At 40.4% G+C, this 21,402-nt stretch overlaps 1 protein-coding gene across 3 annotated transcripts; it reads right to left on the bottom strand.

The window, feature by feature from the left end:
- Nucleotides 1-1,829: 1,829 nt before the first annotated feature.
- Nucleotides 1,830-10,489, bottom strand: Ermn (ermin). Of its 3 annotated transcripts, none has more exons than XM_015986397.3 (3): nucleotides 9,917-10,489; nucleotides 9,154-9,246; nucleotides 1,830-4,817 (listed from the first exon to the last, which is right to left on the bottom strand). In XM_015986397.3, exons 1-3 carry the CDS (start codon nucleotides 10,137-10,139, stop codon nucleotides 4,306-4,308), a joined length of 828 nt encoding a protein of 275 aa, XP_015841883.1. In that variant the 5' UTR covers nucleotides 10,140-10,489; the 3' UTR covers nucleotides 1,830-4,305. The 3 variants fall into 3 exon arrangements, with proteins under 3 accessions (XP_015841883.1, XP_006992866.1, XP_042131241.1); XM_006992804.4 differs by having other exon boundaries at nucleotides 1,836-4,817; nucleotides 9,899-10,302; XM_042275307.2 differs by having other exon boundaries at nucleotides 1,836-4,817; nucleotides 9,154-9,259; nucleotides 9,917-10,264.
- Nucleotides 10,490-21,402: the final 10,913 nt, after the last annotated feature.

The following is a 21,402-nucleotide window of genomic DNA, read 5'->3' on the forward strand; positions in this document are numbered from 1 at the left end:
CAAATATGTGGAATTCCTAATAATGGCAACCACCATAAAATGAGTGAAAACAAATTTGTTTATATTGACCTCTATCTGCCAGTTCAAAGACAGTGGTTATACATGAGTACACAGATAAAGCCTTTGTTTTATATGTTGCAATTAAAACTAATAAAATATATTTTAAGTTTTACTTGACTGTTTGAAAACATCAGTTGTGAAAATATACACCTTGTGTGTGGACATATATTGTGTGTATGCATGTGTTTCTTTAAATTGGGAGGGGATAAAAACCCTAGGTATTGTGTGACAACATAAAGGAATACAGCAATGGCAAGGGACCATTGGATCTCTGAGTTCAACAGCATTTTCTACTCTGAATCTTCTTTCTATACCGAATGTTTCAAATGGATTCGCCCTGTCTGCAGTTTCTCTAACATGAAAGTGAAATTAAATTACATTTGTGGAAGGCTATAGGATTCTATACACACCTTATTTCTTTAAAAAAAAAACTGACAAGATTTATCTAGTTTTATACAAATTAACTATAGGAAGTGGTCATTAAAGAGAGAGAGAAAGAGACAGATAGACAGACAGACAGTTAAGGCAAAGATCAAAGGAGTGATTTTGCTACTGATTTCCTTAACAAGTTTATTAATGGGAGAGCAAACTCATAGAAGAAATATTTGAGTTAACTGAGTACTTCCAAATAGTTACCTCTTGCCGGGCAGTGGTGGCTCATGCCTTTAATCCCAGCACTCGGGAGGCAGAGCCAGGTGGATCTCTGTGAGTTCAAGGCCAGCCTGGACTACCAAGTGAGTCCCAGGAAAGGCGCAAAGCTACACAGAGAAACCCTGTCTTGAAACCCCCCCCCCCAAAAAAAAAATAGTTACCTCTTTTGTTTCTGATCAGCTAAGGTTATTTATGCAGAAGGAATCAAATGAATAACTTTAAATTTATAGGAAAATATTAAAAATGCTTTTAAGCTTCATTTTCAATATTCTCCTGAGCTAGAAGCTAGCTACCAGTGTCACTTGTTGGTATTGTGTTTTCCCAGTTATCTTCTGGGTGATTGACTTCTGGTGCCCACTACACATGTTCTCTCTCTCTCTCTCTCTCTCTCTCTCTCTCTCTCTCTCTCTCTCTCTCTCTCTCTCTCTCTCTCTGTTGATTGTTTGGCTTATCCTTCCCATGTGTCTCAAGAGTTGAACACACATTTTGCTCTTTTACTATGTCATGATATGCTATTCTAATATTGGAAAGTATAACATTTGACATTTTGGATTTTATAACACTTTTGTTATTATAAACAATGAAAGTTTGGGCTTCAAGAGAAGTGGATGATTTTCTCAAATCATTAAACACATCTCTTATTTATTATACTCTAGAATTTTATCCTTTTCTAGAATTACTTATTTTAAATGTTTTCCTTGGTCACTATGAAAAGCTTAATGTCTGTTCCTCAATCAAAAATATGCCACAAGTAGCACGTCATGTAAAAATTTAGAAATAACACTATCAGTGTGTCAGAAGAGCATAAGTGCATAATCTCAATGACTACAAAGAGAAACATGTGTTTTTCATATTGTTAATGCCAATATGCATCTAAAACAAAATCTCACTTTCTTCTAAAGTAATAGAAGTTTTTCATTTATGTTATATATCTAAACACCAGAAGTTCTTACTACAGTTTCATATATAATTATTTAAAATCTTTTAAAAATAAATAATGCACATTAACTGTAATTAGGTGTACTCTTACTTTTTTGTGAAGTGGCATTCTTAATCGACTAAATAGCTGCTTACATGGAAAAAAACCTCTCATTAAATTCCAAAGAAAGAAGTTTGGAAACCTGAAACAAAGAACATAAACTTTTATTGAAAATAAATAAGACCAGGTAGTTAGTTCTTTATTTAACAGCAGGAAGGTAGGTAGATGATAGATAGATAGATAGATAGATAGATAGATAGATAGATAGATAGATAGATAGAGACAGAAGCTGGCAAATTCCATGTCTTTAAATATAGCATTAAATGAAAGATAAATCTAATTTTTACAAAGAAGTAAAGCTGTCTTTAATTCCCATTCATCTGGCAACAAAAGAGATTTAAATCATTCAAGAAATTCCAGCATTCACATAATCCTCATCAGGTATCAGGTACCAGAGTTGTTACCACCCTGAACCTTGAATCATAAAGTCTCAGCTAAACCTTCATGCATGGTTATCTATTAATAGTGATGCAGATGAGTTTAAAATATATTAATATATACTGCATGCAATAGGAACAAGACCATTGCTATTTCCAGATTACCAAGACCCAAATATCCAATGTGCTCCTGCTGCTGCATTACCTTGTCCATGAGCATGAATAATTTCTCAGATGAACATACCTTAAAACAGTCTTTGTGGACAGAATGTTTTAAAATTGAATTATGTGGTAAGAGAACACAGCTAAAAAGTCCGAGTTTATGGAGTATCATATATGCTAGTATCTTTATCATGTTTCTTAGCCATATACTACTCATCCCACTTAAACTCCATGGGAACTTGTCAGTTACGTCTAACAAACAAGCCATCATGTGGGTAGATTAACAGGGTAACCCTGTTACATAAAACTGTGTTTTGAAGTTAAGTAGAAAATAATAGGGCTCATCAGGAATCCAGGAAAGCAAACAGGTTGTCTCTGTAGAATGATGAAAGGATCTAAATTAGAACAGGAGATTGTCCCAGTCTATCAATCTCCTACCCAACTTTATCGAAAAAAGACTAAATTTTTCTCATTTTATTTGGAAAGCTTGAATTTGCTCCAAAAGAAATTAGCAGGCTCAACATTTTAAGGGTAACAAATCTTACATGGGCAGGGTGAAGAATAAAGAAGTACTTCAACCAAATTCAAAACTGAGTCTTTTAAGTAGTCCATAGTAGTATGTGATACTATGGAAATATACTATATGACCAGGAAGAATTAAGAAACCTGCTATGAGAATACGGGGATTTGTTACACATAAATAAGCAATCGTCTAAGTAGGACGAACCCAGGCTTTTGCACCCAACGAGAAAGAAACAAACAAAGGGTTGAAGAGCACAATGAAGACTGTATTACATTCAGACAATAAGGAATTGTCTTTTATTTGGATCCAAAAGATATTTTTATCTGTGGTAACAGAAAGTTCAAAGCAATACATACAGAAGCAGAAAATGAATATTTGTGGAATAAACTCTCCAAGAGTATAAATATACTCTTTTCATAAATATTCAATGCATTATTTGACATGTTGGTTGGAGTGAAGCTCCACAAGTACAATTTTAAGCTTCTTGGTTTGGGCTTTGGTCCAATAAAGTATATATTCCCCACCACTATCAGCTTTTTCACTAAAAATATGTATGCTCACACCCTACTTCTAAAATAGTCTAAGATAATTATTTGCATTTTCATAGTAACTAGTACAGTTATGACTGCCATTGTCTCTCATTTCTAAGCAAAGAAAATGGTTTTGAAATACTGTTAATACAAGAACGGGTGGTAATGGAGTAAGGCATTTTCTTAAAATTGTGCTAAAATTGCCATTTTTATTTTTAATTATTTCCGTTGTGCTAGACAAGATTTTGTTTTCAGTAACAAAAATAAAGCTGTCCAATACAATTCTCTAGTCTATTGCTCACCAGTCATCTAGCCCCTCCCTGGAGCAACTTCACAATGGATTTCATTCATTTTGAAAGCATAAAGCTAGCACTTTAGCACACAGAATTCTGACTGACAATTGCTCAGGATTTTAGTGAGGAAATTCACTGAATGGTGACACCTAGCAAGGCAATCTGTTGAATTTTCACTCAGTAGATGCCAAGGAAAACCACTTAAGACACGGTATTTTTTGAAGATAAACAGAAAGGAAAAAAAGTTACTGGCAGAATCTATAAAAAAAAATAACCATGTTTAATGGAGGAGGGGTTTAATCCCAGGCTTCCCATTGGCCTGAAGAAAGAAAGACACCAAAAGAATTATGGGAGTCACATGAACAGTTCTCCTTTCCCTTGACTCTCTCTCTTACTATTACTACTTTTAATGACAAATCACGCCAGACTTGCCTTTGGGGCAATGCTTGCCGAATAACGCTATATTAATTAACTTTTTAAAAGCAAACACCCAGGAATTAGTCTAAAGCCTGATTTGAGGTTGCCAGAAGGAATTTTGTCTATGGTTATTTCCACGTTGCTTTAGGGTGAAAAAGACATTAAGCTTGCACATCTCGCCAACATGGCACCTCTAGGCACAACGGAGTTAAACTTTCTTTAGCTCTCATGCCGCTTCTCAGTCCCTCTTAGTTTATAAGTGCATCATCGACTCAAATTCATCAATTCTCTGTTTGGTATTCCCTTTCCTGATTTTCCGATAGGATATCGTATTGTATCTGGAATAAGCATTCCTGGAGATATCTCCCTTCTTTCCCAACACGGGCTGCTCGTCGGGGGTCCCTGGCTGGGAGCCGGGGCTGCTTAGCGGGGAGTCTTCCCTTGCATGGTTTTCCTCTTTTAATTGAGAACCGTCGCTGTGATTCCTCTTAAATTCTATTACTCGAACTTCATCTTCGTCATCATTGCAGTCGTCGACGTCTTCCTCATTAATTTCTTCATTCCAAACTTCTGGTTCCTCATCACATTTAGAATGCAATATGTCAACTGGAGTAGATTTCCGGAACCCCAACCACTCTATTTCTGCTGCCTGGTAGGTTGTACTGTCATCTTCTCGGTGCTCTAGAGGTTGGTGGGCGATCCTTTCCTTCTGTGTATTCATCTCTAGGTCACTGCTGCTCAGAGGAATCTTCTTCCATGGATGCCCTGTAGCAAAATGGATTTGTGAGTCAGATGTGCTGGGGTTTCAGAGCACCTCACTGCTATCCTGTAGTCCTCTGACTCATTCTTCCAGACAGTCAGATTTCAACTTGTGCCTTATGGACTGTGACTCTGGGTTGCCTGATAAATCTACACAATCAAACAGGCTTCACAGTCAAAATAGTTTGCAGAACACTGCATTTCATATAGTTTAATAAACATCTCAGAATTTATGTTTTTTAAATGCTTGATGGATATTGTATGTCTTCAGTAATGTCTACAATCCAACCTCATTCAATTGGAATTCTATTGTCATAGACTGGTGTATTTAGTAAGATTACTGTTCTCTGAGGCACACTTAAAATTTTTCCTTTGTCAAAACTAGATATGCATATATATGTTGAGTGTGTATATATGTATGTATGTGTGAATTTGTATCATGCATGTGTGTGCATGTATATATTGTATATGTATGTTTATGTACACACTCAATACATGTTTGGAATTATTTTACATCTACAAACACTTCCTTCAAGAACAATGCAAAAAATACCTCAGAGTGGAAAGCTTTATTACAATGTAAAAATGATGACTACCTGTGTCTAGTCACACTCAGAGTAATAACTTTGACATTTGACACTGTCCCTTGAATGGTAAAGAAGAGCAAAGGCTTGGACTGGAAAAATGGCTCAGTGTTAAGAGCACTAGTGTAGCTGAAGTTTTCCTTGTCCCGGCTCCCTAGGTCTCACAGTCTTGCAGCTGCTGAGACCCAAATAAACACACAGAGGCTTATATTAATTAAAACTGTTCAGCCATTAGCTCAGGCTTACCACTGACTACCTCTTACATAAACTCTGCCCATTTCTGTTTATCTATATGTTGCCACGTGTTACATGGCTTTACCTGTGTGCTGTTACATGCTGCTCCATGAACTGCTGGCTGGCATCTCATGACTCAGCTTTCCTGTTCCCAGAATTCTCTTCTCTGCTTGTCCTGCCTATACTTCCTGCCTGGCTCTGGCCAATCAGCATTTTATTTATTAAACAATCAGAGCAACACATTCACAGCATACAGAGTGATATCCACAGCACACTAGCTGCTCTTCCAGAGAATCCAGGTTCCAGTCCAAGCACCCACATGGTACCTCACAACCATTCCTAACTCCAGTTCCAATACCTTCTTCTGGCCTCTATGGGCACTAGGCATGCACATGGTACACAGACATACATGCAGGCAAAGCATTCATACACATAAAATAAAATGTATACAAAAATGAAAAAGTATAAAAAAAGAGCAAAGGCAGCCTGGAGAGATGGTTCTGTGGTTACAGGTACTTGCTCTTGCACAGCAACAGGTTTGGTTCCAACAGCCACATGGCAGACTGTAACTCGGTCTCACTCTACGTCCAAAAGGTCAATGCTTTCTTCTGGCCTCCAGACACCAGGCAGGAGATAAAGACACTTACATACATACAAACAAAACACTCATGTACATAGAATAAAGCTTTTTAAGAAAGATGATCAAAGGTCTCTAGATGTTCAGAACTCATATGCTGACAACTGAGTCACACCCATGGCTCAGGATCTTCTGCTGACCTATAGGGATCTAGATCTAATAATTATGTTGGGCTTCTATGTATACAACGCTAGATTCTCCTGATGTTCCAAATGACAGTAACAGATTATTTGGTACCATGTTGTGGCTTTTAGATGGCTTAAGCACTATAATCATTGGTTTCCAAACAGCTGGAACCTCTTAGCACACTTCCCTAGTATTTCTTGATGAAGTTTCCTGAAAAGGCACACGTGGCGGGCTTCTGTGGAAGACCATCTATCCACAGGGAACAGGGCTAGTGTGTGTGGCTTCCCCATTCTCTTTCTAAGCAACAGCAGCCTATAAACAAAGTAAAAAGCAGTTGTCAACTTTGTTCTCCCTTCATAGTTCTCCCTGTAAGTCTGTTTTCATCAAAGGCTTTTATTTTTTCTCCGAGTCCACGTCTCCATGTGCTGTGAAAAAGACAAGTAGGCATGTATTACCACCCACACTAGTCCTAAACAGCTGCTGTCAATCCTCCCCTTGATATTCGTTACATTGCAAAAAAGTGGACATTGGATATTTGCTATGATAGTAGGCTTTGTTTTGTTGTGTCTCCCCCCACACACCAAAAAATAAAATAACACACACACACACACACACACACACACACACACACACACACACACACATGATCCTTTTTTTCATATACATGACTCAGGCCTAAGACTGTCAAGAATAAAATTCATCCTTCAATTTAAATTGATTAGTGTTTTTCCTCAATATTTTTTAGCATCTTTATACTCTTAGCAGGCATATTCCCTTAGGAGATTTTACAGCTGTTTGCCATCTTGAAAATAAAAGGCACGAAAACCAGTGCCGCTATCACAGAGTAGAAGCACACTGTGAAAAGACCCACAGGCTGAATGACCCAGAGACCTAGGATAGAACCAACCATGACTGGAGGGGGAAAAATGTCAATGTAATGATGCCTAATGACATTATGCTATATTCATAGATTGTTGCCTAGCCCAATAGTCATCAGAGAGGCTTCATCCAGCAGTAATGGAAACAGATGCAGACCCACAGCCAAATATTAGGCAGAGCTCAGGGAATCCTGCAGAAGAGGGGCAGAAAAGACTGTAGGAGCGAGAGGGGTCAAGGGCATCACAAGAAAACTCACAGAGTTAACTAACCTGGGCCTATAGAGGCTCACAGAGACTGAACTGAAAACCAGGGAGCCTGCATGGGACTGAACTAGGCCCTCTGCATATATGTGACAGTTATGCAGCGTGGTCCTCTTGTGGGACTCCTAACAGCAGTAACAGGGACTGTCTCTGACTCTTTTTGCTGGCTTTTGGGACCCTACTCCTCATACTGGGTCACCTTGCCCAGCCTTAACACAAGGCAAGGTGCTTAGTCTTACTGTAACTTGATATGCCATGTTTTGTTGATATCCATGAGAGGACTGCCCTTTCCTGAACAGAAAAAGAGGAGCGGAGAGAATTGTTCCCATTGCGGGGTGGGGACAGAGTCGGGGGTCGGGGAGAGAGAAGAGACTGGAAGGAGAGGAGGGAGGGGAAACTGCAGCCAGGATGTAAAATAAACAAATAAATAAAAAGAAAAAAGAAGAAGGGAAGGATTTAAACAGAGGCAAATTCAGTGGTTTCCTCACTCTCCACTTGATTGAAAGCCAAGATCCTAGCAAACTGTTTTTTTCAGCGGGTCCCCTGACTGATAAAGAAGCTGTAGGTGGACAATGGTGAGCCCTGACTTGATAGACTCATCACATTAAAAACAGAAGGATTGGGGCAAAAAAGTTATGTAATTCATTTCGCAGAGTCTTAACTTTCACAGACTACTATCCAGTGAGATAGTCTCCTGTGGGATCTCAGTAATATTGGCCACTGCTGGTAGCACTTTCCTATGACTGTTTACATATTGTGGGAGTAGTCTAGGCAAAGGGAGAAATTCAGAAATCCCCAGGCACCTCCCTGTTCTCCTTGGCATCTGCTATTTACATGGTGTTCTAAAATGTCCCTTTGGTGGTTGCCCTGTGTTTTCCCTGGCATGGCCCTAAATTAAATTGATTGGGTGCTACATGCTGACTTCAATTTGGAGATAAGCTCTTTGTAGCTTCAAGAGAAGGAAAGAGTGATAAATTAACAGATTCCATTCTGCACTGCACTCAGGAACTATTTGAATGGAAATACCTTCTTAGATGAAAATGTCCATAAGATGTTGTACCCTTGTCTACTGACTTCACTAGACATGTAACATAGCCTCTTCTATGTATTTTTTGTCTCATAGTTGTGATTTTGAGTGAAGAGCACAAAATTAACTTCATCACTCTGGGGCACAGTTCTTTGACAAAAAATGGTTAACAATTCTTTCAGACAAAATTTTTCCATAGAGTAACTCATTTTGTAAAGTTACTTTAGACTGAATGTCCAAGAGAGACTTTATGCTAAACCTGTTTCTGAATCATCTCAGAAGCTGCCTGATACCTGTCTGGAGCACCAAATTGAAAAGAAAGCTTGATTTAGGGGGCTAATCTATCAAGACATGACTATCACATTGCCATGCCGACCAGTCAGACTAGTTCATACAATTTGGGGCTTGAGCCACCTGGAAAGCTGGGTAAGGTGGAACCCACAGAGAATGAGACTGTTGTATTTGCCCAAAGCAGTTGAAAGATTTTGAAGTCATTGATTGGAACTGCTTCTCAGCAGCACATACACAAAACATTGCATGCAATGTTGTCATCATATCCAGCTGAACAGTGTTAGGAAACTAGGATTCCTGTTACCTTCTCTGAATGCCATGTCCTCAGCACTTGCTTCTTGGAGAGAAAGATCTCTGATGGCCTTGTGAACAACAAAGAGGTTCTCTTCTGAGTTTTCTAGGGGAAAACACTAATATTATAACAGTGACAACATATATAGTTAAAGGTTCACAAATGATCAATTCCGATTCTAGGTGATGTCTTTCGTTTTAATTATGATTAGTAAAAGTTATCATTCTACTTTTCTGATTCTTTTTAAAAATTGATTGTGTATATTTAGTAATTAGCTTCCACAATAAGAGTCTCTATATATGTGTGTATAGATATTTATATTTATACATATATATATGCACACACACACACACACATATATGGATTCAGACCTCTCTAGATATGAACAGAAGGGGATCTTAAAATTCTGAGTTCTCTTTTTTCAAACAACAATGGACTTGTGGGTCTGACAATAAATAGCAGTAGTTAACACTGAATTAACATTTAGAAATTATTCTAACAACTCAATAAAGGTGGTTACTATTTTTCTGCTTTATTCTAAGTAAAAATGCTCAGGTTTCAGCAGAGAAAACTGGGATTTCAGAGCTACCAGACAAACCTAGATTATGAGTCTTTATGATAGGAATCCCCTATTGGGATAAAGGACTATGGTTCTTGGATCCAGTTTCTTAGTATAATACGAGTTTATATAAAAGGGGGGGGGGTCAAGGAGGCTTGTAAATCAAAACAATTAAGCTGAGAAAAGGAAATCCTTTACCGTGGAGACTCTTCTCACCTGCAGGCTCTTCGGGTAGTACGCTTCCTTTACTGTTTCCACTTTCTTCTTGACTTCCTCTTGCAGGCACATCTTCAAGACTGGGTTCAACGCTGTAATATGTCTGGGTCCCCCCTGCATCAGCTGCGTCCTTGCTGGTTTGACTGATGCACTGTTGGTCATTATCAGGTGGTCTGTCCCCATTACACTCTGTCCCGCTCAGTGTCACAGGAGCGTCTGCCATGATGTTCACTGAGGTCTGATCTAGGGAAAGCAATTGAGAAAGTAAAGGAATGGATCTTGGAGAAGATCTATTGCTGCAGGTCCTACCGTTCCAAAACCTATCCTAAAAACATACACTTTCACTCTGACATCATCTAATAACAAGATTTGTCCTAAAGGTTTCCAGGGCTCACAATGAATGTGATAGGGTTTGTCCGTTTGGTAGCCAATCCAGGAGCAAAAACCAGCCAATCAGCAGCCTCCCCACCACCCCACAGCCCCGCTCTTAGAATTAATGTTGCCCTTCGATTTGCATAAACAAACAATCTGAAGCAATCAGGCTTTTGTGTTGGCATGCAGAGGGGGACTTGCAGCTTGTCAGTCCCCCCTCTGGGAACAGAGATTTTTGTCCCTTTCCATAATGGCCCTTTGTAATTTTCCTTGTAACAGGAGCCACCATTGTTCCCAGGCTTTAATCCAGAGAGAATGACCACCTTGAGGCACATTAGTTCTGTGTAACCAGCTTAACATTTCCAAACAGATTTGGTTCGAGTAAAACCTCAGCTCTTTTGTAGGGGACAATGGCATCGTTTCTCGTTTATTAAAGAATAAAACCAGCTTTTCAAGGACCTGTAAACACGACAACTTGATTGTAAACGACTTTGGCAACAGATTTCATGGTATGTCATCAAGAAGCTGAGAGGGGACCTAAGAAATAAACAAGCAAATTCTGGATGTGCTAAGAACAGGACTCTCACACTCTTGGTGTAATTCATCTTGTCTAGGGCTTCTGACTTACCAGCTTCTTTATGTCTATGAAACCCCCCTTATCCAATAAAACACTAGCATAAATTTCCCATGAAGTTTTCCCTTGCTCCAATCAGAATTATCCTTTGAATTCTATACGGGTATTTGTGATGCAGTCTGTCTTCCAGAGATTGGTTGAAATTAGGCAGCGGCTCACTTCCCTTTTGCTTGTAAAGGAATACATTCTTTCTTTTTTCAGGATTGCCCAGACCTTCCTCAAGGCCAATCCCTTGGCCAGAGCAGCTCCTTCTGAGCCCTCAATTCTGGGCTAATGTATCCTTCCTTTAACAACTCTTTTCCAGACCCACAGTTTTCTCTTCAGAGTTTAATTGGTTATGATTGACTGAATAATTTCACGACAATGAGCCTTTACCAAGTCGAATCTAATCGTCGTCAGAGCAGGATGAAGGGAGCTTGCTTACTTTTGTTGTCAGCATGCACCACCTGCCTTGAGCTAGGGAGGTCTGAAACCGTCCTGGAAGAAATGAAGACATTCTAAAGAGACGCTCTTGTGCCCCTCCTTCAGCTATCAGACTATTATTGAACAGTAGTTCCCAAGGAATTGGAACTTCCTCAGGTATTTCATGCTGGAAGAAGGAAAAGGATGAAGCCTGGTGCCAGCCAGAGAAGGCACTTGTCTCCCAGGAAGAGTTTTCATACCGTTCTGTAACGTTATGAGATCACGTTGCAGCAGTCGGTGGAACCATGACCAAGATGAACAGAACTACACCTTGGCCAAGACTACTTAGCAGTTAGCCACAGCTCTTGCTGTCCATTTAACCCAAAGCTCGTGTCAGCACTACATGATGAACTTGAGTCGGTGACCATAGTTTCCACATTGAAGAACTCTTCTACTCTTCACTGCATCTGATTCCAGTTGGTCCACTGATAACAGGGAGCCACGCCAAATATGTTAGTGTTACTGGAGATTGTGGCTGCCCCTTCATGATGGCATCACCTTATGCTACTGAGGAAATCAGGGTCTCTTCTTGGGGTTCTTGGTCTTGTTTACAAATGATTTCAGAATGGACTCAAAAGGAAGCTTCAAAGACAATCTTACTAGGTTAAGAGAAAAACTTCATATTGTGGTGATATTTTAATTGTGCTGAAATGTGATTTTATTTGTATGTTAATAAATAAAGTTTGCCTGGAGATCAGAGGTCATTAGCTAGCCAGGAACAGAATTCAGGTGGTGGTAGCCCACACCCTTAATCCAATCACGTGGCAGGCAGAGTCTCTGTGTGGTCAAGGACACAGCCAAACGTGGTGACCTTTGAGTCTTTAATTCCAGTACCAACCATAGAGATCAGGGGATCTGTATAGGCAGGCAGTGAAGAGGAAGTCAAGTTAGAGCCAATGAGAAGGCAGAACAGGAAAGCAATAAAACACAAGACACACAGGAAGAAGGTCTCTCTCTCTCTCAGGGGAAGGACGACAGCGAGTGGTAAGCTAAAGGGAGTCGTGGCTCTTGTTCTGATCTCTCAGGCTTTAATTCTGTATTTGGCTCTGTGTTTCTTATTTAATAAGACTGTTTAGAAATTTGTCTATAGCATATCAAACAAGCTCTAAATCCCTGCATCTGCCTGTAAGAGCAAGATGCAGAAGAGAAAGAGAGGAAGTTAGACCCTTTGCACTAAGCCCATTTGGAGGTCAGCCATATGATGAACAAGTAACTACACAGCACGAGGGAAAGCTTTAGAGAAAGGGTAAGGAAGCCCAAATTGCCTGAAAAGGGCACACTTAGATTCAGGCCAACATTCAAAAGAGTGAGAAGGGAAGAAAAAGTCACACAATTTGAGTTAGGACTCAGGAAGAGCAGCAGACCTAACAGAACTTCTCTACAGGATGAAGGTGTTGCCCTAGGGAATGGAGAATCTGAGAAGGAAAAGTACATTATCTCACTCAAGGCATAATTATTCTTCCTACCTCCTCTGGAGAGCGGTTTATTGTGAGACCACCTTTCTGGTAGGTAGTACCTTGGCCACTTGGTTTGCTGGCCCAACTGGATTAACTTATGACAGGGGAGACAATGACATGTCTCTGCCTAGAAGTAGATTCTGTTTTCCAGCCTATGCGGGTACAAGCTTTCCCTTAATGGACCTTCAAATCTATTCAGCTATTCGACCTTCCTAACAACTCTGGCAGCAGGCATTTGGTTTTAAAATTTTAAATATATGTGTATTTGAAGAAATGAATAAATCTATACCTCCAAGAGAATACACTTGAGAACATTTTTATGGGAAATCAAGAGTAGAGATTGAAATGTGTTTGTAAATTTATCTCCTAAAAAATTGTGTCTAAGAGGGCTGCACAGAGAGCTCAGTGATTAAGAAGACTGGCTGCTCTGCTAGAGGACCTGAGTTCAATTCCCAGCACCTACACGTCCACTCATAAACATCCGCCATTCCAATATCAGATGATCCAACAACCTCTTCTCATCTTTGCTGGAACCAGCCACACAAGTCCTGAAAAGACACACAAGCAGGCAAAACACCCATACACATAAACTAAAATTTATAAGATTTAAAAATTTAACATTGTGTCTAAGGATGAGTCCACTTGATTCTCTATCAGGGACAACAAACACATGTTACTGTGAAGTCATCTGCTCAATCCTGTCCCAGGGAAACATCTCTAACAGAGACTAAAACTCCATCTCTTGTTGTCACCAGCTCTTCTGTCTGTAGCACACTGTCTGTTTGTTAGATGGTGGGGATGTCATACAGCTGGTAAACCCACCGATGAAGTGGGGTGATGGTGGGGGATTTTGTGTCAGTGAAGGCTTTCCCACCCCAGGAAGGGCTTAATTCAGAACTTAGGGATCTAACTCAGAATCTCACAGTCACAGAAAAATTTCAGAGTCTGTAGCTTCACATTTCATCTGGAGAATCTGAAGAGTGAAGTTAACGGATTATAGGGGGTGAGTTTTGGAAAGAAGTTTACTTACGGGGAACATAAGGAAAAGAAAGGAGGCAGTGGTCCTGTGTTGCTGGAGCTGAACCCAGAAAGTGGAATACCATCGAGCTGCTAATCTTGGGGCTTTTTGTAGGACTAATGGCAGACACTAGGGTGAGGCTTGGGAGGAAGTATCCAGTCTAGTTGGCTCAGCCATATTGTGTCTCCTCTCAGCTTTAGACATATCTTACATTCAGCTTCCAGGCACGGGTGCTCACTTAGGAAAATAAATAAGCAACCAGGAACCAGAACTCCCCTACCCCTGGTATTCCTAGGCCCTGGTAAGGACAGAACTGCAGACAGGACCAAAGATATTTTCATCTTTCAGTCAAGGAAAAGAATGCCCCTGAGACTGTTTGACAAGTTTCTCTCCTGCTCTTCCCACCTTCAATGGCACACACCATAAATTAAGCCACCTGCCATCCCTAGCCTTTGCACAGATATTCGCCTTGACCACAGCTCCCACAAGAATCTATCACCAACCACCTTGACAGCTGAGAGAACTGTCACCATGAGAGGGCAGCAGAGGGACTGAGGCAGAGCCAGCCCTTCCCAGGAGGCACACAAGAGCTGCTGGAGACAGTGAAGGGGGTCTGTCCTCACAAGAAACAATCATGAAGCCTATAGATAAGGAAAATTGAAGGGAATCTGCGGGTGTGCAGAAACTGCAACTAAAGTTCAGGTACAAATAGGGACATATCAAACTCTAAGATCCTTAAGGGCAAGAAGTGACCCTCATTCAACCAAATGGCCGGTAGTACACAGACATGTAGAAATACATTGGTTTTAAAGGGCCTATCCTCAATCACTGCCATTGGGGGCTGCCAAGGACCTCAGTTCAGAATCACCACGAAGTTTACAGAATCACCACAGAATATGTGAGAAGCCAAGGCATTACTTATGTTAGAGCTAAGGTGTGGCCAATGAACACTAAATTTAAAAAATTAATTCAAATGATAGTTTTGATCCTGGAAGCATGGAACCAGCATTCATGCAGATGGTGGTCTGCGTAGTGGAGACAGGGCTACTGTTTTAATCAGAACTGCAGGAGTAAATTAGAACCACAAAGAGATCAAATAATGACCCCATCTGTTATGTCTTGAATACGAAGTGTCACTCACAGCTCATCATGGTGAGAACATCCAGCTGTTAGCACTATGTGAGAGATTCTAGAAACATTGGAAAATGGGGCCTTGCTGGAGGAGTGGGTCTTTGCAGATGTGCCTTTGAAGGTTCCAACAGCTCCGCAGTCACGTTCTACCGCTGTGCTCCCTGCCCTCCAAAGAGAAATGACTCTTTTCTGCCTAGTGGGAAAGAATAAGAAATGCATGAACAAAAAGAAAGCAAGTTGGCAAGGCAACTTCTTTTTGAAAACGGGGTGCAACAGATCCCAAGCTGGACAAGGAAGCTGAAAACTCTAGCCAAACTGGCTGCTGTCTTTTATCTCTGACGCAGATGAAGACTGAGTCTGCAAGAAATCAACTTCACACTCTAGCATGATTGACCAATCAGAACAAAGAAGAGAGGAGAACTTAAGAAAATGGGGGCCTTTATAGGGCTAATTCTTCTCAATTAAAAAAAAAAAAACATTTCTCACATGTCACACCTTTGCACTGATGTGATGGTCTGCCCAAACACATAGGGTTGAGCAACCTCAACTAAAACTTCTGAAACATTAAGCCAAAATCAATCCTTCTTCCTTCATATGTGTGTCAAACAAGAATGTTACCACAGCAATAAGAAAGCCACATAACTCGCAAAGTTAGTACCAGAAAAGTGAGGCCATTGCTCTAACAAACTGATTGTACAGTTCTTAACTGCTTGTGGGAGGAACTTGAAGGAGTGTTGAGAAGCTGGCTAACGAAATCCAGAATGTTGCTGGCAGACCTTAATGGGCAATTCTGGTGGGAGCATACTGTGTCAGAATTCCTACAGGACTGGAGATGGTGAAAGTCATGAGATTTCAGGTGGGAAAGGGGGCTGTACTGGGAACTAGACTAGAGGCCATTCATGTTACATTTTAATAAAGAATTTGCCTACATTTTTGTCATGTCCTAAGACTTTGAATAAGGCTGAATTCAAAACTAATAGGCTAAATAATTTGATACAGGAAATTTCAAGATAGCATAGCATTTAGGTTACACCATAATTATTCAGAAAAGGAGCATGTTGTAGACAAAATAGGCTATGCTTATTAAAAGATTAGTGTCCCCCAAAAGAAGCCAAGGTGTGGGAGAGGTGGCTCATGGGACATAGTGCTTACTATTCTTCCAGGGGGACCTCAGTTCCGTTCCCAGAGACCATGTTAGGTAGTTCCCAATCATCTGTAACTCAAGCTCCAGGGATCTGTCGCCTGGACTCACATGTACATACATATTCACTCTGACATACATACATACATATATATATATTATTAATTATAATTAAAAACTATAAAAATAAATCTTTTTGTTGTTTTTTAGAAAGAGACAAGCACTTTGTACTAGGATAGTTGAAAGAATGCCTTGCTAGCACTACAGAAATCAAACAGATCCCATCCACTGTCCACTCCAGTGTGCAGAATTATAAACTCATTTTAAAGAGATGCCCTCTTCACATACAATCTCCTATCAATCTGCTTTCCTGGGTCCAGTCTCCCAGCTCAAAAGCAGCTGGAGCCCTGATCCAAGGAAGCCTGGACACTGCTCAAGTGGACAGTAGCACTTGACAATGTTCACATGGTTTGGGTTTTACAGACACACAGCATGCAAGATATACACAGTCACAGAGGCTCCACCAAGATTCCAGAGGAAGGCCAGGGAGAGCAGATCATTACACAGCCTATCAGAATTCCAGCAGGCAGTCACTGAGGGGGTGATGTGCTCAACTGTGAGGGTGCTGCAACAGAAAGTTTCAGAGCGTTAGAGGTTCCAGGAATGTACAAGGTCTGCTGAGGAAAGCCATAGGCAAGGAGTGACCCATACCAAGAGATAAGCCTATGGGATTCATGTGGCAATGCCATACAGGTGAAGTTAACTCAACTATTTGAGATCAGGATCATGCCACTACGTGTCTTAGATGTCAGAAAGGGAGCTAAAGAATTGAACATTTTCCTAACATTTGCTGAGTTGACGTCTTGCTTTACTCCTAGTTCCTGTTTCTATGCCTCCTTTCCATGGAAAAGAAATGTCTGGTATGTGCCACTGTATTGGAAAAATCAAACTTGCCTTTGGATTTCACACTGGTTCACACTTGAGTCTTAGAGAAAAAATGGACATTTGAACAATGCTGAAGCTGTTAACATTATATGGACTCTCAGAGACAGACTAGATCTATTTTTTCAATGTGGCATAGCCATTAACCTTTGAAGGTCAGACTAGGAATATTGTGATTCTAATACAAAATGTTCCCCAACAGGGTCTTGTTATGAACTCTTAGATATTAGCTGAGAGACTTTTGCAGGCGGGGTCTAGCTGGAGTCGTTCACCGGGAGAATGCTTTGAAGGTTGTGCCAGGTCCTCAGTCCCCTTTGTCTCTGCCCTTCCTCCTTCACTGCTTTAGACAGAGAGCTCTCTTCTGCCACACACTCGCACTGCCATGAGGTTTGACAAGCCACCATGGCCTGAAGCCTGTGAAAACACTTTTATCCTTTCCTGTTACCCCTAGTGTTTTGACAAAGCAATGAAAAAACACAAGGCAAACAAAAACCCTTATGCACCACCTGCTCTGGCTGATCTACCTACCTACCCACCTTCCTGGCACCTACCTGAAGGGACCTGGTCTTACACAGCTGAGAGTGGTTGTTAAATTGGCTTCTATACACCTGCTAGTCACATCTTAACCTGCAGCCTGAGGTCTACCAAACTGGAAGTATATGAGGGAAAATACACATGCATGGGAGGTCAAGCTAGAAGACATGAGGATGAGCCAAAGCCAATGCCAGCTCCCACTGCTTCCCACCCCATTGATATAAATGTCCTCCAAGTGAATCTGGTCCTTCTCACCACAGCCCAGGAATCACTGATGTTGATATAAGATGCAAGGGAAGGTGGAGAGATTGCAGGCACAGATGATGCACCATGTACTAGGTGAGTCAACAAACCAACACAGTGTCTACAAGCTGCAAGTAGCTGCTACTTCAATTCAGTCTTACACAGCACACACACAAACATCTCCTTTGCCCTACTTTTCTTTTTCTGGAAATTATGGAAAGGAATTCTTAGAAACATAGTTTAGTCTGATCAGACAGAAGACACATAAATCTTCTGCCAATAAGTCATTGAGTCTGCTGTAAGAATCAGAGTAATGCTTCTGAGCAATGTACAACCCTATGACTCTCAGAAGACATGATCGTCCAGATTTGTTTACTTAAAGAGTTAAAACTCCTAATTAAAATGGCATCCCAGCTAGGGAGAATGATAGGGAAACTTAGAACACCACACCCCTACCATCACTCCCCATGTATATGTTTCACTTCAAATAACACTACTTTCTTGCCACCTAGTATAATTTAGATGAAGTTCATCATCCTGTGCCATGTGAGTGCCTGGTGTGGCTTTTTATGACCATACAGAGTAACAACTACCATGCTGGTGATACAAGAACCTGAAGGAAACAAAAAAGTCAATAGCGAAGGCAGTGAGTTTTAAAAATCAAATTCAACCGAATTTGAAACTCCACCTGCATCTTTCAAGAAGATTGTTGATGATTATTTATTGTTTTGAAAGAAAGCCTTTTAAACCCCAGGGATGGTATATTTCTTTATGGTTTTAAAATGAGAACTTAGCCTTCCAGTGAATCCCTGAACAGCATTTTAAAGAAAAATGCTGGATTGAACAGGCTGTGTATTTCTAGAGGAGCATTTGTTCCTAATCAAGAGCCTCTTGTATCTCCTCGTGGCCAAGACATGTAAAAAAGGGTAATAGAGAGTAGTAGTACTAAATAAGAGTCAGGTAACTCTTTTACATAGAGGCCAAACAAGCATTTTCATCAGGGACTTAGCTTGCTCCCTCATGACTTTGGAAAAGTATATAAATTAAACCTTCTGGGCATGCAGGTTATAAACTCATCATATAGTGAATCTAGCAGTTTATGAAAATGCTAAGTCATGGTTGGCTCTGCACTTATTTCAATCTAAGGATTTAAATGTCAATATTAAAGAAGCAGGGCATAGTGGTGCATGATGTAACTAGCACTGTGGGAGGGTGGGGGCTGAATCGAGAGCATCAAGAGCTCAAGGCCACCTCCACCTATGTAAGGAGTTTGAAGCCAGCCATAAAGTAAATAATATCACAGGTAACTGATGCCCACTGATAATAAAAAAGTAACATATGAGACTATGGGAAATACTTGGGTGGCCACTTGGGTTCACACTTTTTCTGGATTCCCTACTGTCTTCAGTGTGTTGTGGCAGGTTAAATGATGCCAGTGATACCCAGATCGTCATCTGTAGAAATGCTGAGTTGCTACCTTACGTGGTAAAGGGGACTTTGCAGATAAGATGAAGAATCTAAGATGGAGAGGTTTTCCTAGATTTAGGAATTGGCCACAGTCACAAAGAACCTGAGCAGAGAAAGGAAAGGAGGTCAAAGGAAGTAGGGGAAGATGTGACTTAGAAGTAGAACCTTACAGTGATATGCAAATGGACCCATGAACCAATGAGCATAGTAAGCCTAGAAAAGTCAGGAAAGATGGAAACATGTTATCTTTTGATGTTTCTAAATGAAATAAACCTTGATTTTCTATTTCTCGCTTACAGAACTGAAAGGGAACAAATTTGTCCTGTTTATAAACCATTAAATGTCTGGAAATTTGTTAGAGCAGTGATGGGGCACCATGTTGCTGCTGCTCTTGTGTCTTCAATCTCACTAAGTGGCTAGAGGCAGAAAATTCAGTGTCTGTGACCAGTTTCCAGGTGTGTGTATGTGTGTGTGTGTGTGTGTGTGTGTGTGTGTGTGTGTGTGTGTGTGTGTTTTAAATCCCAACTATCTTAGATTGTTTCTTATTGACCAGAACAATCGGTTTAACAAGGTTATACATTCCCCGTCATCTTGTTGACAGTCTAGGTCTGTGTAAAATTTCTTAGTTTACTAAAAGCTATAAGAAAGTCACAAACTGTCCAACATCCTGAAATTTTTCTAGCAAGTCTTCAAGGACTCAGTCTTCAATTGGAAATCTGACTCAAGATTTGAAGGTGTAATTTGTCACAGTCATGGTCATCTTGACAACTAGGAATGGGCAAATTCTGTTTCTCATTGCTTGTCTATTGATGCAGTCCCACAATTTAAGGTCCATAATTGAATTCCCATCCATGGTACCCCTTTCTTTGCAATGTCTTATTAGTTGAAAATGAGAAGAGATTTGTCCAAAAGCAGATCAACAGTAATAGGGTTTATTCTGGCTTCTGGAAAGTTTATAACTCTCATTGTTCAACTTCCTTTATGTTGGATTTTTCTCAAGCAGATGTTCCACATACCTTGGTAAATAATCATCTGGTAATTACATCTCATGAAGTCATTAGAGTTAGGAAAGAATTTGTTCCCCATTAATTTTATCCCCATTAATAAAGTCCCAGTGATGGACCCTATTGAGCTAGTCTGGTATATTGACTAATTTCTTAACCAACTTTGATAACTAGAGGGAATACATGCTCCAATTGTCCAGTTCTGGGTAGAATCCACCCAAGAGCAGGACAGTGACCACAGAAAATGAAAATGGCAAACAATAAGTAGATGCTTTCCATATTAAAAGACAAGATTCTAAGGCTGAGAAAATGGCTCAGTGGGTAAAAGAACTTGCTATGCAAGTATGGGGAGCTGAGTCTGAGTTCTCAGTGTCCACATAGAAATGCTGGGCATGACAACCCTGAGACTGGCAGGTCCTGGAGGCTGGCGAGGCAGCCAGCCCAGCCAAATTGTGAACTTCCAGGTTTATGAGTGAATGTCTTCCTGTAGCTACTGAATGTGCATGTTTATGCACAACTGCGCTTGGATGTATAATCATTTGCCACATACACACAACACAATGCACATACAAACACATACTAGATTCCTCATATGTTAAAGGCAGAAGCTAGTATTGTATGTTCCTTAAAACTTGTGAAACTCAAATAAAGTAACATAGAGAAAGAGTTTAGAACAGTGTGACATAATGGGTATTTATTATATATTAGATTTATTGCTATTTTACTGTTAGTTGCATCACCAGTATTTGCACTACAAGCCACATGGCTTTAGAAAAGTCCCTTAATCTTCCTGAGACACATGGATCCATTTGTTAATAGGGATCATGGCACTTAGTGTATTGGGACAGTTAAAGCAATCAGGGGTAAAATCCTTAACCAGGGGTAGCAGGTCATAGAGATCCACAGGTTGTAGATATTATTTGCATTGTTGTTTGGGAGGAAAGTGTCGTGAAGGTATATCTCATCCATATACACTTAAAATGCTTACATGACAAATTCTGATATTTGACTTCTGTAACGGGCTGGAGTCAAAGTCCTGGGAGCTCTTTCAGCACAGTAGGAGGTGGAATGGATGGTGAGC

Source organism: Peromyscus maniculatus, chromosome 4, assembly GCF_049852395.1.
Source record: "Peromyscus maniculatus bairdii isolate BWxNUB_F1_BW_parent chromosome 4, HU_Pman_BW_mat_3.1, whole genome shotgun sequence".
Classification (NCBI taxonomy): domain Eukaryota; kingdom Metazoa; phylum Chordata; class Mammalia; order Rodentia; family Cricetidae; genus Peromyscus; species Peromyscus maniculatus.